This window comes from Echinops telfairi, unplaced genomic scaffold (assembly GCF_000313985.2).
Source record: "Echinops telfairi isolate 266 unplaced genomic scaffold, ASM31398v2 ScPeMD7_25;HRSCAF=90, whole genome shotgun sequence".
NCBI classification, from domain to species: Eukaryota; Metazoa; Chordata; class Mammalia; order Afrosoricida; family Tenrecidae; genus Echinops; species Echinops telfairi.
This window is the reverse complement of record NW_022103922.1, coordinates 15,896,627-15,910,441: the sequence shown is the minus strand read 5'-3', so window position 1 is coordinate 15,910,441 and position 13,815 is coordinate 15,896,627. Positions and strand designations below refer to the sequence as shown.

At 45.1% G+C, this 13,815-nt stretch overlaps 1 protein-coding gene across 1 annotated transcript in view; it reads left to right on the top strand.

Moving 5' to 3' along the window:
- TTC39B (tetratricopeptide repeat domain 39B) overlaps nt 1–13,815 on the top strand; it is a 102,705-nt gene that overhangs the window by 25,546 nt on the left and 63,344 nt on the right. The window contains exon 2 of the mRNA XM_045289219.1: nt 9,948–9,982. Within this exon, the coding sequence (XP_045145154.1) occupies nt 9,948–9,982 (35 nt within the window). The remainder of the gene's footprint in view (nt 1–9,947; nt 9,983–13,815) is intronic.

The window sequence follows — 13,815 nt, the reverse complement described above, 5'->3', positions numbered from 1 at the left end:
TGGCCTGTGATTGTCATGCATTCGGCATCATCGCATATGTTTCTTGAGTCTGAAGAGGACTTTATAGATTGGTATCGGACATATGGGCTAGTATCGGATTTATGGACTGGACTGGATTGGGATGCTTTCTCAATGTTCAATTCCTCTTGTATATAAAACTCTTTCTTACATATGCATGTTTATGAATTTGTTTTTCTAGTCTACCCAGACTAACACACCTATGTTCTGAATAATAGTTTTTTTGCTTGTTATAGATGCATTAAATATTTTCTCCTAGTGGGCTGAGGACCCTGGACGTTTTAAGTTTTAACTTTATTTGGCCAAATTGACTGCCCTTTTAAAAAGAAGTGACTTCTGGGGTTTGTCTTTCTCACAAAGATTGTCTTGTTTCAAGATTAGAAAAATCATTACACATACATTTAACCCTTGTATTTATATTTATAGTTGTAATTTATTTTTATCAATCTAGTCTCCCTGGAAGAAAGGAGCCCTGGTGGTATCGTGGATTTTATATTGGGCTGCTAATCACAAGGTCGGCAGTTCAAACTCATCAGGTGTGGCTTGGGAGAGAGATGAGGCTACCTGCTCCTATGAAGATTTACAGCCTCAGAAGCCCCAGGGATCAGTTCTACTCTGCTATAGGGCTATGAGTCAGAACCGACTCAATGGCAGTGGGTTTTGGACTACTCTATTAGGAAACCTGTTTACGGGCTTCATTTCAGTTTTGCCCAAATCTATAGCCATTTAAAAAATAAAATGATTATTCTGATTCCAGTTTAAAATCTGAGCAGAACAACCCCCTCCACCCCCAGAGATTCTTGGGGAAACAACACTGCCTGCCTCTTCCTTAGGTTGTATGTGCCTGTGCTCGCTCGTAGTTTGATGTGCAGAACAAGTCCGACAGTTTGTTTTTCCAGATAATGCCAGAGCTGCTCAGTCAGGGTCCTCGGTAATTCTGTTGGGATTTTGATGGCTCAGATGCTCTTTGGAAAATTTTGGCTAGGCGCTTAGGCTGTGGAGTCAGCTTGGCCTGTGGAAAACCCATTTTCAATCTTTGGGATGATTATGGCACCCTTAGGAGCAAATCGTCGTCAGCTAGATCTGTTGCTGTGTCTTACATCTAAAGCATAACAACTGGTGTATAGATGATCTACAAACCTGTATTACTTAGAGCTTAGTAGCAAGAACAGTTTTTGCATTCATTTAAGAAATGTGTATGTGTGACACACACTAAACACCAAACCCATGCCTGTCGTTTGGATCTCTACTCGTAGAAACCCTATGGGGCAGAGTGGAACTATTCGGGGCTATGAATCTTTCTGGGAGCAGGCTGCTTCATCTTCCTCCCGTGGATAAGATTTCTCTCCGAAATGATGCTTGATGTGTAAACAACTGTACTCATGAATTCCTGGACCTGCCCACTCATTGGTTTCCCTATATTTCTGGTACAGCTGCTGGGTGTAGGGAGTGTTTTGGGATGGACAGGGACCCTATCTTCTACACCTCTTGACCTAGATGAAGACAGACAGGAAGTGAATAACCACACACCTTGTTTTGCAATAGCTGAGTTATGTAGCACAGCGGGAGGTGCCAGTAGCTCTGTAGCTTTTGTTTAGTTTGATGAAGTTTGTTCATATTGTTAAAAAGCTCGGGTTTGTGGATTTTTAAAATGTGCCCCCAAAAGTTTTTAAAAGCTGTAACAGGAATGGGTGAAGGTCACAGATTCCAAAGTTGGACTTTGTGGGTTCAAATACTGATTCTGCCCATATGCTTTATGATAATGGACATGTACGCTAATGCACATCTGTACTGATTTTAAACCATGCAATGTTCCCTTGTTCTGTTTGATAGACTGCCTCTTGGCCCGAGTACTGGTTTCACAAGAGCACAATGGAGTGTTCTGGAAGTTCCATTCTTTGCAGTGTTATTCATAGTTTGTTGTTCTTCTCAGAGTCGAATGCATTTGCATAGTCAATAAAACACAATTAGACATCTTTCTCTGCTTTGAGCCAAGACTCATCTGATGTTGCAAAGATACCCTTTGTTCCATGTTCTTTTCTGAATCTGGATTGAATTTCTGGAAGCTCCCTGTCATGTACTCTGCAACTGTTTTTGAAACTGTTTTTGTACTTCAAGATAAATCTTGAAAAAATGTTTTTTTGATGATGGATGTGATGCTATTTCTCTTGAGTTGTCGTCCCGCGCACAGTAAACCCTATGATTTTCTATGCAAGGTGGTTGATACCAGTCCATTTCAGCTCATTAATGCCTAACATACTGATCTTTATGCGCGCCATTTTATTTTTGATTATTCCTAGATTCATACTTCATATACTCCCCATTCCAATAATTAATAGACATGTGCAGCTATTTCTTCTCATTTTGAGTTCTGCCCCCATCAGCTGGCAAAGGTCCCAAAAGACATAAAGGATTTACTTGAGCCACATCATTGAGCTCCACTCAACTTTAAGGAGGTAGCGCTTCCCAGTCAGATTGTGAGTTTCTCCTAGCCTGAGTGACTCAGTTTCTCTCACTGTAGCATCAGTGTTCTACTGTTGTTCATAAGGTGTTCAGTGGCTATTTCCCCAGCGGTGGGCCACCTATTCCTTCTCTGTAGTCTGTTCTTAGTCGGGCAGCTCCGCTGAAACCTGTTCACCATAGGTGACCCTGTTGGTATTTAAAATACTGGCATCAGAGTGTCATACCGGGGTGGCTTGCATGTTGTCCTGATGCTGGCAGCTGTGCCATCTTCAGTCAGAGAACCCCTTTAATGAGATGGCCATAGAGATCGCATGCCGAGCATCTGTTGTGCTAACTTTCTGCTAAGTGCATTGAATAGATCAGTTACCTCTGAGATATTTAAATTTAGTATGATTAAATTTAGTGGCTCCTTCCCTTTGTACACTTGGGAGACTGGAGATCAGAGATGGGCTGGCAGGTAATTAAATCTCTTTAATTTTTCTTGATTTGTTATTTCCAGCATTGGATAATTAAATCGTTTCCTTATTTGGACATACTAGTCCTGCCATAAGGAGTAGGAAGATTAAATGACATAGGGATTTAGAGCAATGATTGGCAAGAATAATGTTACTTGCTGTTGTTAATGTTGTTATTAGTATTAGGACATAGTATAGTAGTAATCTAAAAAAATAAACCAAACTCAACCCCATTGCTGTCTGGTCGACACTGACTCACAGCAGCTCTGCACAGGGTTCCCAGGACTGTCACTCGACAGGAGCGGGAAGCCTGGTCTTTCTCCCGTGGGGCACCGGTGGGTTTGCTCCACCAGCCTGGCTGTTAGCAGGCCAATGCTTATACCACACCTTCCCCTGGCGCTTTAGAAATAGTGCGGGTAGAGGAGAAATGCTCACTTTTTGTGATTGTGATGTGGAATTACATATATAAGTGTCCACTGTAGTGCGTGGGTGCTAATAAATGGGACTGATCATGCTTATTTATTTACAGTAAGAAGTCATAATCGCTGCTCATTTTAATTTCTAAATACCTCTCCTACTAATGGTTTCTGAATGAAACACACAGAAATGTCAAAGCTCAGTCTGTTGGTTCTCTTTTCTGTTGTCGTTACTGATTTTTGTTGCTAACTTAAGCTTTTGGGATTTGGGTAAAAGTTACCAGGGCAAATCGGATTGCATTCCTCACAGTGGGACAGCATGTCTCTCATTTCCTCCCGTGTTTCCTCCCAGTATTCATGCTATTTTAAAGTTAATTAATTATTATTATTATTATTTTTATTTCCTCCCAGTATTTCTACTCTTTGTTCTTTCCGCCGTCTGAGATTGATCTCTGAGCAACTGCTACTTCTCTGGTGGTAACAAGAGTGGTGAATCATTCCATAGGTCTCGCGTAGCTGCTCTTTGGAGCTCGAATGGTTGCTTGTTCTAAGGTGCTGTTCATCATAGTGGTCTGGCTGTCGTTTGGTCCAGAATTGAGCCTTGGGGATGCGTTCTGTTACTTTCTTGATAAAGTTTTTCTGCGGCACACTCTGCTCCCTGAGGATCAGAATGGGTTGGCAGTAGATGACAGTGATGCCCAACATACTGAGTGATTTCCAAGGTTCCAAGGTTCACTTTGCCACCGTCAAAGTCGTACCTGAGGAGTATGTACCGGGAGTTAATTCATACGCTTATTTACATTAGTCACAGCCAACCATAAGCATCTGTAAAAACACATTTTGCATATAATCTCTTTATGACAGCATGGATTGCCATATACATTTTATGTCTATTCATACCCATTACTAAATGAAATTATGTTAAAAACCATGTGTACTCTCACATAATGGCCATTTTATGTATGTGTCCGATGTTCATTTCGACTGGAGAAGATTTCCCGTTTAAGTACTGACCTCAGATCTGAACCCTGAAGCTACGATTCAATTCTACAATGACATGCTGAAAGGGAAGTTTTTCCCTCCTTCATCACGTGAGCTGTAAAGTGATTTGAAAATGCTTCCATCTGCATGTGTGGTGTCAGTAGAAAGATTGTTTTGCAAGAGCGACATCTGGTGGCCTGTTGTCAGTTCTCGTGGTTTCTCTCCATTTGGCCAGCTGCTGTTGGAAGATTCTGCTTGGTATGCTGCGCTCACCCAAGCCAGACTCCCCGCCATCAGGTCAATACTAACTCATAGCGACCCTATGGGACGGGAGAACTGCCGCTGTGGGTTTCCAAGAGCAGAAAGCCCTGTCTCTCCCCCAAGGAGCATCTGGTGATTTCAGGCTGCTGACCTCGCACTTAGCAGCTCAACTTGTCTTGTGGATCCACTTAGCACCACTGTTATTGCTCAGAACTCTAACAGCCAGCCCTCATTAACCATTCAGACCCTCTGCTGTCAAGTTGATCCTGCATCCCAGTGACCCTGCAGGACAGAACAGAACCTACTGAGCTGCTGGAGGGTTTGAACCGCTGGCCTTCTGATTAGCAACTTGAACCGAGCCACTTAACCACAGCCCCAGCAGAGTTCCCTCACTCTTGATTCGGCCACCCTAAACTTCCGAGCTCTGCCTTCCTGGGGAGGCTTTTCTGTTTGATCAGAGCAGGTAAGATTGGAGTAAGGAGCACAGTGGTCAATGCTTGGCTGTTAACCAAAAGCCCCAAGCTTGAGAATCATGTTCATAGTCTGCTCTTTTTTTTTTTTTTTTAATAATTTTATTGGGGGCTCGTACAACTCTTACCCCAATCCATCCATCTTTCACATTGTGTCGAGCACATTTGTACATTTGTTGCCCTCCTCATTCTCAAAACATTTGCTTTCTACTTGATCCCTTGGTATCAGCTCCTCATTTTCCCCCTCCCTCCTCATGAAACCTTGATAATTTACAAATTATTCTTTTGATTTATGTCACACATGTCTTACACTGCCTGACGTCTCCTTTCACCCACTTTTCTTTTGTCCATCCCCCAGGGAGGGGGTTATATGTAGATCCTTGTCATCAGTTCCCACTTTCTACTCCATCTTCCCTCCACCCTCCAGTATTGCCACTCTCACCACTGGTCCTGAAGGGGTCACTTGTCCTGGATTCCCTGTGTTTCTAGATCCTATCTGTACGTGTCCATCCATCCTCTGGTCTAGCCGGATTTGTAAGGTAGAATTGGGATCATGATCGTGGGGGGAGGAAGCATTTAAGAACTAGAGGAAAGTTGTATGTTTTGGGAAGATCACGTTTTGTTCTATGTAGGGTCGAGAAGCATGTCATTCCAGGTGGAGACCTGGGATGTGAGCGGTTGCTAGTGTCTAGGTTCCATTTGCCCTTTTCTCTGTAAAAGTTTTGTGGGGGCGTTAACCTGCCACAGAGAACTTGCTCTGATGCAAATGCTTTAACTAGGTCAACACTGGGCTGCTAACCAAGGGCTGCAGTTTGAGTTGAGCAGCCCCGCTGCAGGGGAGAGGGGTGGCAGTGTGCCTCTGTAGCGATTCCAGCCCTGGGACGCCTAGGTTGGATTCAATCAGTCTGTTCCGTGGGGTTGCTTGGAGTCAGAATCACGCCGATGGCAGCAGGTTTGTGGGTGGTTTGGGTGGTTTATGTGCGATGTTAAGGCCCCTGGGTGGTCGGTGAAAAATGGGAAGACCCTCACCGAGGTGGATTGACATGGTGTCTCCAACACTGGGCTCAAACATAACCACTGTGAGGGTGCCGCAGGACTGGTCAGGATTTTGCTCTGGTGCACACGGGGTAGCTGGGAGTAGGAACTGCCTTGAAGGCAAAGACAGAGATCACAGCCGCAACAACTAACTTTAAAGTAGGTGGTTAGAGCTTACTCCGCGGTCCCACAGAAGGAAGGACTGGTGACCTGCTGTATCAAAATTAGAGCCAAGAAACCCCTTGGAGCAGGTCTACTCCGTGACACGCGGCATTGGCATTGCCTTAAGTCAGAATCAAACTCAGTGAGTTTTCTAATGAGCAGTGATAGTCCTTGGGTGCGTACTGCGTACATAAGAGGCACCTCAGAATAAAGGTGTGGCTGTCTGCTTTCAAAATTCATCCATTGAAAACCTGGGGAAGCACTGTTCTGTGCGTACTCTGACACATAGGGGGTCTCCATAGGTCAGAATCCCCCCCACCCCCCAAAAACCAAATCCACTGCCATTGAGTCAACTCTGACTCATAGCAACCCTGTGTAGGGTTTCTAAGGCTATACATCCACCTCATCTTTCCCCCACAGAGCAGCCGGTGGGTTTTGAACCGCTTACCTTGTGGTTAGTAGTCCCATGCTTATCCCACAGTGTCACCAGGGCTCCAAAGGCAGTGTTGTTGTTGTTTAAACATTTTATTGAACGCTGGGTGGCACTTTACAGAAAAAAATAGTTTCTTGGTCTATAATTTATACGCATTCTGTTTTCTGACATTCGTTGCCACCCCTTCAAGACAATAGCACCATCCCCACTTTCTCTCCAGATTTCCTCCTTCTAGCCATCCTTCTTTCCCACCCTTCCTGCCTTTGTCTCTGGGCAGATGCTGCCCTTTGGGTCTCACATGGTTGGTTATTCTGGGAAGCACGTGTCCCATGGGGGTTATCGTTCACCTGGTAGGCCTGTCTGTAGTGTGGCCGGAAGGTGTCTCCATGGTTCCTCCAGTGTCGATCAGACCAGGGAGGCTGGTCCTGTTTATGATTTTGGATTGTGTCTTCCTCTGTCCAGGACTGTGTACTGTGCGCTGTGATTCTGCTCAGAGTGGTTTTAAATGGCAGCTAGGTACCATCTCGTTTTTCTGGTCTCAGGCCAGTGGAGGCTGTGGCTTGTGTGGTCCATTCATCCTTTTTGGCTAATTGTTCTCTTGCCTTTGATCTTCTTCCCTCTTCTTGCCTGGACAGGGAGCGCCCAGTAGTTGCATGGTAGATGGCCGCTGAAAGGTTCATAAGACTCCATTGAGTACTCCCCAACGTAAAGCCTCGTCTTTACGCGCTTCGTTACACCAGTGGATGTAGATGCTCGGATGAGCCAGTCTGGACTGGGTTGGCAGTGAGTGAGAGTTGCTAGCGAACTTGAGCATCTCTTAATACATTTGTCGACCACCACCTGAATGCTTTCTTTGGTCAAGTGCCTGTCTATGTCCTTTGCCCATTTTTTAAACTGGATTGTCTGTCTGTTATTGAGGTATGAATGCTTTCCATAAAATTTAGAGATTAGTCCCCGGTTGGCTATGTGGTTGCCAAAGATCTTTTTTTCCCTGATCTTTAGTGTATGATTTTATGAATGATGTTTATACCCTTCAGATCCAATAATGTGGGACGTGTGTTTGCAGTCTAAAGACCCCCTCACCTAGCTCTTAATCTCTGGAAGCTGAGGAATCCTCTTCATGGCCCCTCCTCCAGCTGTGCTTCAAAGCCAGGCTAGACTCGGTCACTTGTCAGAATTCACACAGTTCTAGGGTTCTTTGAGGCATGGCGCCAGACATTCAGTGTCATCAGCAATAGAATGGAATGTTGGGTAGTCCCACCCGGAAGAGGGCCTGGTGTCATTGAGAAGGGGGCTTCTCACCAAGGAGCAAGTTGTCTTCAGATCACTATCAAACCATGTCATCCCATTATGAATGGTGATCAAATGAGAATATGATAGCATTGCCATTACACAAACTCCAAGAGTCATCCATATGAGAAAGTGGGAGAAATGGAGATGGAGGAAGAGGAGAAGGAGGAGGAGGTAAGAGGAGAGAAGAGGAGGCTGGGCCCTACAGAAGAGACGCACCTCCTGGACTTAGGGAGGCGCTTCTGTGCCTTTGAGTCGGTTCTGACTCATAGGGGCCCCATGGGACACAGAGCTCCCTCTTGTGTTTCCTAGGCTGTCCTTGCCAGGGGAGCAGACGACCAGGTTTCCCTGCTAATGAGCAGCGTGGGGCTCAAACCACCGACTTTGCCAGCAGGCGAACGTGTCATCTTGCTCTCGCAGGTCTCCTTTGCCTTTGCGGTACCCAGTGCTTCAAGTTTCCTCAGATTACTCTCTACAGATTCTCCTTTTTTAATTAGTTGGGATTTAATACATATAACACATCATTCAAACAAACAAACAAACAAACAAAAAAACCACATTCATATTTCAATTATGTTAAGTTGAAATGTACAATTACTACCACAATCAGTTTCCAATCATTTTTTTCTTCACAGACTCCTTGATATTGTCTCCCCATTACCTCCCGTCCCCCACTGTACCCCACTCCCCACAAACCCCTCGTTCTACTTGCTGTCCCTATACGTTCATCAACCCTGGGTGTCATGTACCAAACAACTGGAAAAGCACGTAAGACAGCTGCGTTAGGGTCTTCTCGATGTACTGTTTGCCATGTATTCCTTTCATGCCAAAAGATGCATTAAAATTCATATGGGGAAGTCTGAAACGTTTGTAAATGTATTTGTTCTCTTCTAAAATTAACACGGAGATTTGAAATTATGACTGTCAACAGCATATTTGTTAAAATCTTATTCTTGGTTCTTCCCACTTAGGGATACAAATGTGAAAATGTTCATTCCTGTTTATTTTCATCGTTAATACCCTCGTTACTTTGGGTTTGAAAACTAAATATTTACTCAGAACCGATTGCTTCATGTTCCTTTGTTTCATCTCTACCTAAAATGTGACAAGTTACAGATTAAGAGCAGCCTGTCAGCAAGGTCTGGGAGACACCCAGGCCCTTTCCTGGCTTCGATGCCAGCTGCTGTGATCACAGGGAGGCTTCCGTCCATCTGGAAGGTTCTAGGGAGGGCTCGGCCCTGGTGCTCACAGGATAATGATCGGGCCTCTGATTCACACAGGCTGGCCGAAACCGAAGCAGATGTGGGTCCCTGGGGAGCAGACTCCCCATTCTCCCCAGCTCCTGGCACAGCATTCTGATTCAAAAAGACAGCACCTCTGATCCCAAGAGGTTCTTTAGACTTTTCGATTTGGAGAAGAACAAAGACTTTCTTTGATGGAAAAGCATCCTGTTTTCTTCAGCTCTTTTGCGTCAGCACCAGCTCCTTCCTCTTGCAGTAACTGGCTTAGGCGCTGCTGGTTTTGCGATGTAACTAATCTCTGGAGAGAGCAAGGCTGAGACGGGAGTTGCACCAACCCTACCTCCTTTACTGGGAAAACTAAAATGGAACAAAAATATAGAAACAAACCCGAATCACTAGATTAGTGGGGTAAACAAAACAAAACAAAAGGAGCCCCCCCGAAATCCATACTGGTGGTTCCTGATGTGATTGTGATCCGCTGTGGTCCTGGAAGGGAATTGTAGAGCTGCCTCTCCGATTTCCAGGATTGTGGCGCTGCTGGAAGCGGATTGTTACCCGTTTCTGCCGCTGGTGGGCTCCTGCTGGCAGCCCTTTCAGTGCGTGGCCCAGTGCTTAACCATTGCCCCATCAGGCTGCCTACACGCGCATCGCACACAAGTTTGCTTTCTCTTTTAGAATTCTTACTTCTTGAAACACTAATTGTATTTTTTATCCCCCCCCAGGATATCTTTGAAGATGCCTTGGAAGTCATCCCTACGTAAGTAGCACAGAAATGAGAAATGCACAGCACAGAAAAATGGATGATTCCTCTACATAAACGTATATATTTTATTCTTATTTTTTGAGTGTCATGCCTATTATATAAAAAAAGCGACTTCTCTGTGATTTAAGTTAGGAGGTAATTATGATTAAGGAAGCGGTTAGCTAAATTTACTATCAAATATCTCTTTGAGAATGATTTCTCTTAACACTAATTAAAAGAAAAGAAGAATGTTCACATCATTTATTTTTGTTTGTAGCTAACCTTCGAATCCTTGCCCATGCTTATTGATATGATTGGCCTCCTAGGAGGGATTTTTGTTTTTGTTTTGTACAAAATTACAAGCATTTCTGATAAGCTTACATGGCTTTTATAGCATTGGAGCAAGTGGAAGGTCACCATTTACCTACCCATTTCCTTGTTGCTGCGACCAGTTTAGAAAGTTAAAACTAAGTACTGAATATTTTCATGTGTACAGTTTTGTTATATTTTAGAATCATTTCCAAGGGTTAATTCCATAGATGTTAAAATAGGATGAATTAAAAAGGTTGAATATTTTTATCACTCCTTATTAGTGTCTCAAATTGCCTTTCAAAAAAGGTCTTACCAATTTCCAGGGCAACAGTACCTGTAAGTGAAGTGGTTTTAACTGTAGAATCACCATCCCCCAAATTCACTGCTGTTGGGTCAGTTCTGATTCATAGCCACCCTGTGTGGGACAAGGGTAGACACGTCCCTGGGAGCTTCCGAGACTGTAACTCTTTACAGGAGTAGAAAGTCCTGTCTTGCTCCCGAGGAGCTGGTGGTGGTTTCGAATTGCTGACCTTGCTGTTAGCAGCCTAACACATAAACATTACATCACCCTGTTAGCAGCCCCACACTTAAACATTACATCACCAGGACTTCTCAGAATCACCATAACTGAGTATTTTTGCTACTTTAACCATTGAGTGATGCAGACTTGTTTTTAGCTTTAAAATTTTCATTATCATTACCATTTGGTTATAAATTGCATCTCCTGTTATATGAAATCTAGTCTTTCACCTGCTTTACCTTGTTTCCTGAAGGCTTTTGATGATATGTGCAAGATTTTCAATTATAGACACCATGTTCTTTTCTCATTGCTGCAGACCTTACCCCCATGCTAGAGTTGCAAAATTTCATATTGTCCAAAAGTTTTAAATGTTTAAGTTGTTGAATAGGACGTGATAATGATTTTTAAAACTTTGCATTTGAGAGCAGCCTTAGACTTACAGAATTATAAAGTGATGCCCCACCCCCAGTGTGCCCTGCAGTGATCATCCTTCATCAAATTTGTCACTATGAATGACCTCACTGATGACATGGTGGATCCGCTTTCCACAGTTACTGCCACGATGGGAATGTCATTATTCAGTTCTGCTGTCCGTAGTTTTCACCTTGTCCCCCCTTTCGGTCCCGGGCCCGTCCAGGACCTTGGTCTGGTCTCCTCGGGCTCCTCGAGGCTGGGGCAGCTGCCCAGGCTCTCCGTGTTTTTGATGACCTTGACAGCTGGGGAGGAGTGGTCACTTATGCTGGTCAGGCCTTTTGTAGGCAGCCCCTCTCCTTGGCTCTGCCTGATGCTTTCTCACGTCAGACTGAGGCCCTGTGGTCTTAGGGCACCTGGAGGGCACACCTGATGTACAGTCAACTGCTGACCTGCAGGTGGCTGGTTTGCAGGTGCAGGTGGCTGGTCGGCTCCCATAAAGGAAGGTTCCAGCCACGAAAATCCCTCGGAGCGCAGGGCTGCTCCGGAACACACAGGTCGCGATGGGCTGGGGGGTGTTTTTTGAGGGAAGATCCCAGAGGTGACAGCTGTTGGCAGCACACGTATGAGGAGTGACATGCGCTCAGTGGGGCTGGCTTTCACTGTCGGCCCCTGAGGCGGGAAGTGCAGGTCAGATTCTCCCTTCTGAAGCTACCCTTCATTTACTCCAAGTAAATCTGGGTATGTGAGTCCGGAAAATCACATCCTAGCAAGTTATCCCCATCTAGAAATGTAGTAAGGACTTAGTTCTGCTGCTGCTGCTGCTGCTGCTGCTGCTGGCACTGGTCGGCCCCGGGCCCAGGTTGTCACGTGGCTCCTAAGTCCAGGAGTTGGACCACTGATCAGCCGGGGGCTACTACCTGGAGCTCACCGGTGAGGTCACTGCTGTTCCTGGGGGGGAGCCAGGAAGCCAAGGAGGTTCACCAGTGGCCTGCCCAGGCCTCTCAGGTGAGGGCAGGTCTGGCTGATTGAACCAATGACCAGCCCGTGTGTTTCTCTGAGCTGTCTTTGCCTGTGCAAGGCAGCTGTGTCTGGGCCTTTAGGAGGGCTGAAAGGCACCAAACAATTCTAAAAGAAAAAAATCCATTGGTTTTAAAAACTCAAACACTTGAATGAAGAAACCCCAGGTCTTCAACTTACCCCAGCTGAAATTAAAGTAAATCCCTCACTCTCCCAGCCCAGTTGTTGCGAGCCGACTAGTCCAATACCACTTGCCCAGTCCAGGAAGATAAGAAAGTTGTATAGACACTATCGTTGTCAAGTCATACGTTTATTAACATAATTACATGCCTCCCGCTCTGGTTCTTTACCCTTAGTCTGTCCAGAGCGCCATTGCGTTGCAGGAAACGGTAAGGTTTCCTGCTTGTATTACTGGCTCTCAGAACAGCAGCCTCCACACAGGACGCCTGTGAGTCAGGAGTGGGTGTGACTGGTGACTCCCGGGAGCCCTCGTGCGCTGTGAAAACGTGGAGCTCAGAGACCCATGTGTCTTGGCTTCTTTATTCCACCATCAGCTGTGTTTCAGTGTTTTCATTCCACAAGCAATAAGCAGTCCTTTAACTTGACTTTAATTTCCGATTATCTAACTTTTTCCTTCATCACCTCACTAATGTCTTTTTTTAAGCTGTATTTGCCTGCTGTTGACAGAGTTTCTTTCTTCTAAATTTAACTTCCCTGTCTAGCTAGGTCCAGCAAATCCAAAGGCTTGTTCATTCTAGAATGTCTTTGTTTTTCTGTTGAACATTATTTCACGTGCCCCTTAAAGGGGGTCTCTCAAGTGCTTTTGCTTTTCCTTTTTGAGAAAGCCCAACTCCTCTCACCTGGATTGTGTATGTTCACAAACACATATCAACTGTAGACAATTCTTCAGTTTGTTGTTGGGTGTGAACCTTGCTTGTCCTAATGTCCCGGATTGCCGGTGTTTTCCCTGCATGTCCTCCTCCAGTTGAGTTGCTGTGGTACTCCCTGCATGAGCCACCAGCTGTTCAACTCCGTCGAGCCTTTTCCCTTGGCTCGATTAAGTCACACTTTTGGCTCTGTGTTAGGCCGGATTCTCTAGAGAACGAAAACCACATGCTTACGGTTATATAGATAGATAGGTTTATACAGTGAGAAGGAATATCACTGCTAATTCGTCCACACAGCAGTACAGAGGGCTCAGTTCAACTCACTTTTGTGGAACAGTTAAGATACTGGAAGTCCTCCAACTCATGTGAGCTACCAGGTCCAAGGTCAAGCGGAGTCCTCCCTCAGCAAGGCAACAAACAGAGTCTGTTCACAGGCAGCAAGCAGCAGGGTGGTCGGCAACAGTAGCTCTGGAGCAGTGGTTCTCATCCTGTGGGTTGTGACCCCTTTGGGGTTGAATGACCCTTTCATAGGGGTCGCCCAATTCATAACTATCAAAATGACAGTGATGAAGTAGCAATCAAGCGGCCATCAAGCTCAAAGGCAACAAAGCCCACATGGAAGAAGCACACCAGCCTATGCAACCACGAGGTGTTGAAGGGATCAGGTGTAAGGCATCATCAGAACAAAAAATCTTACC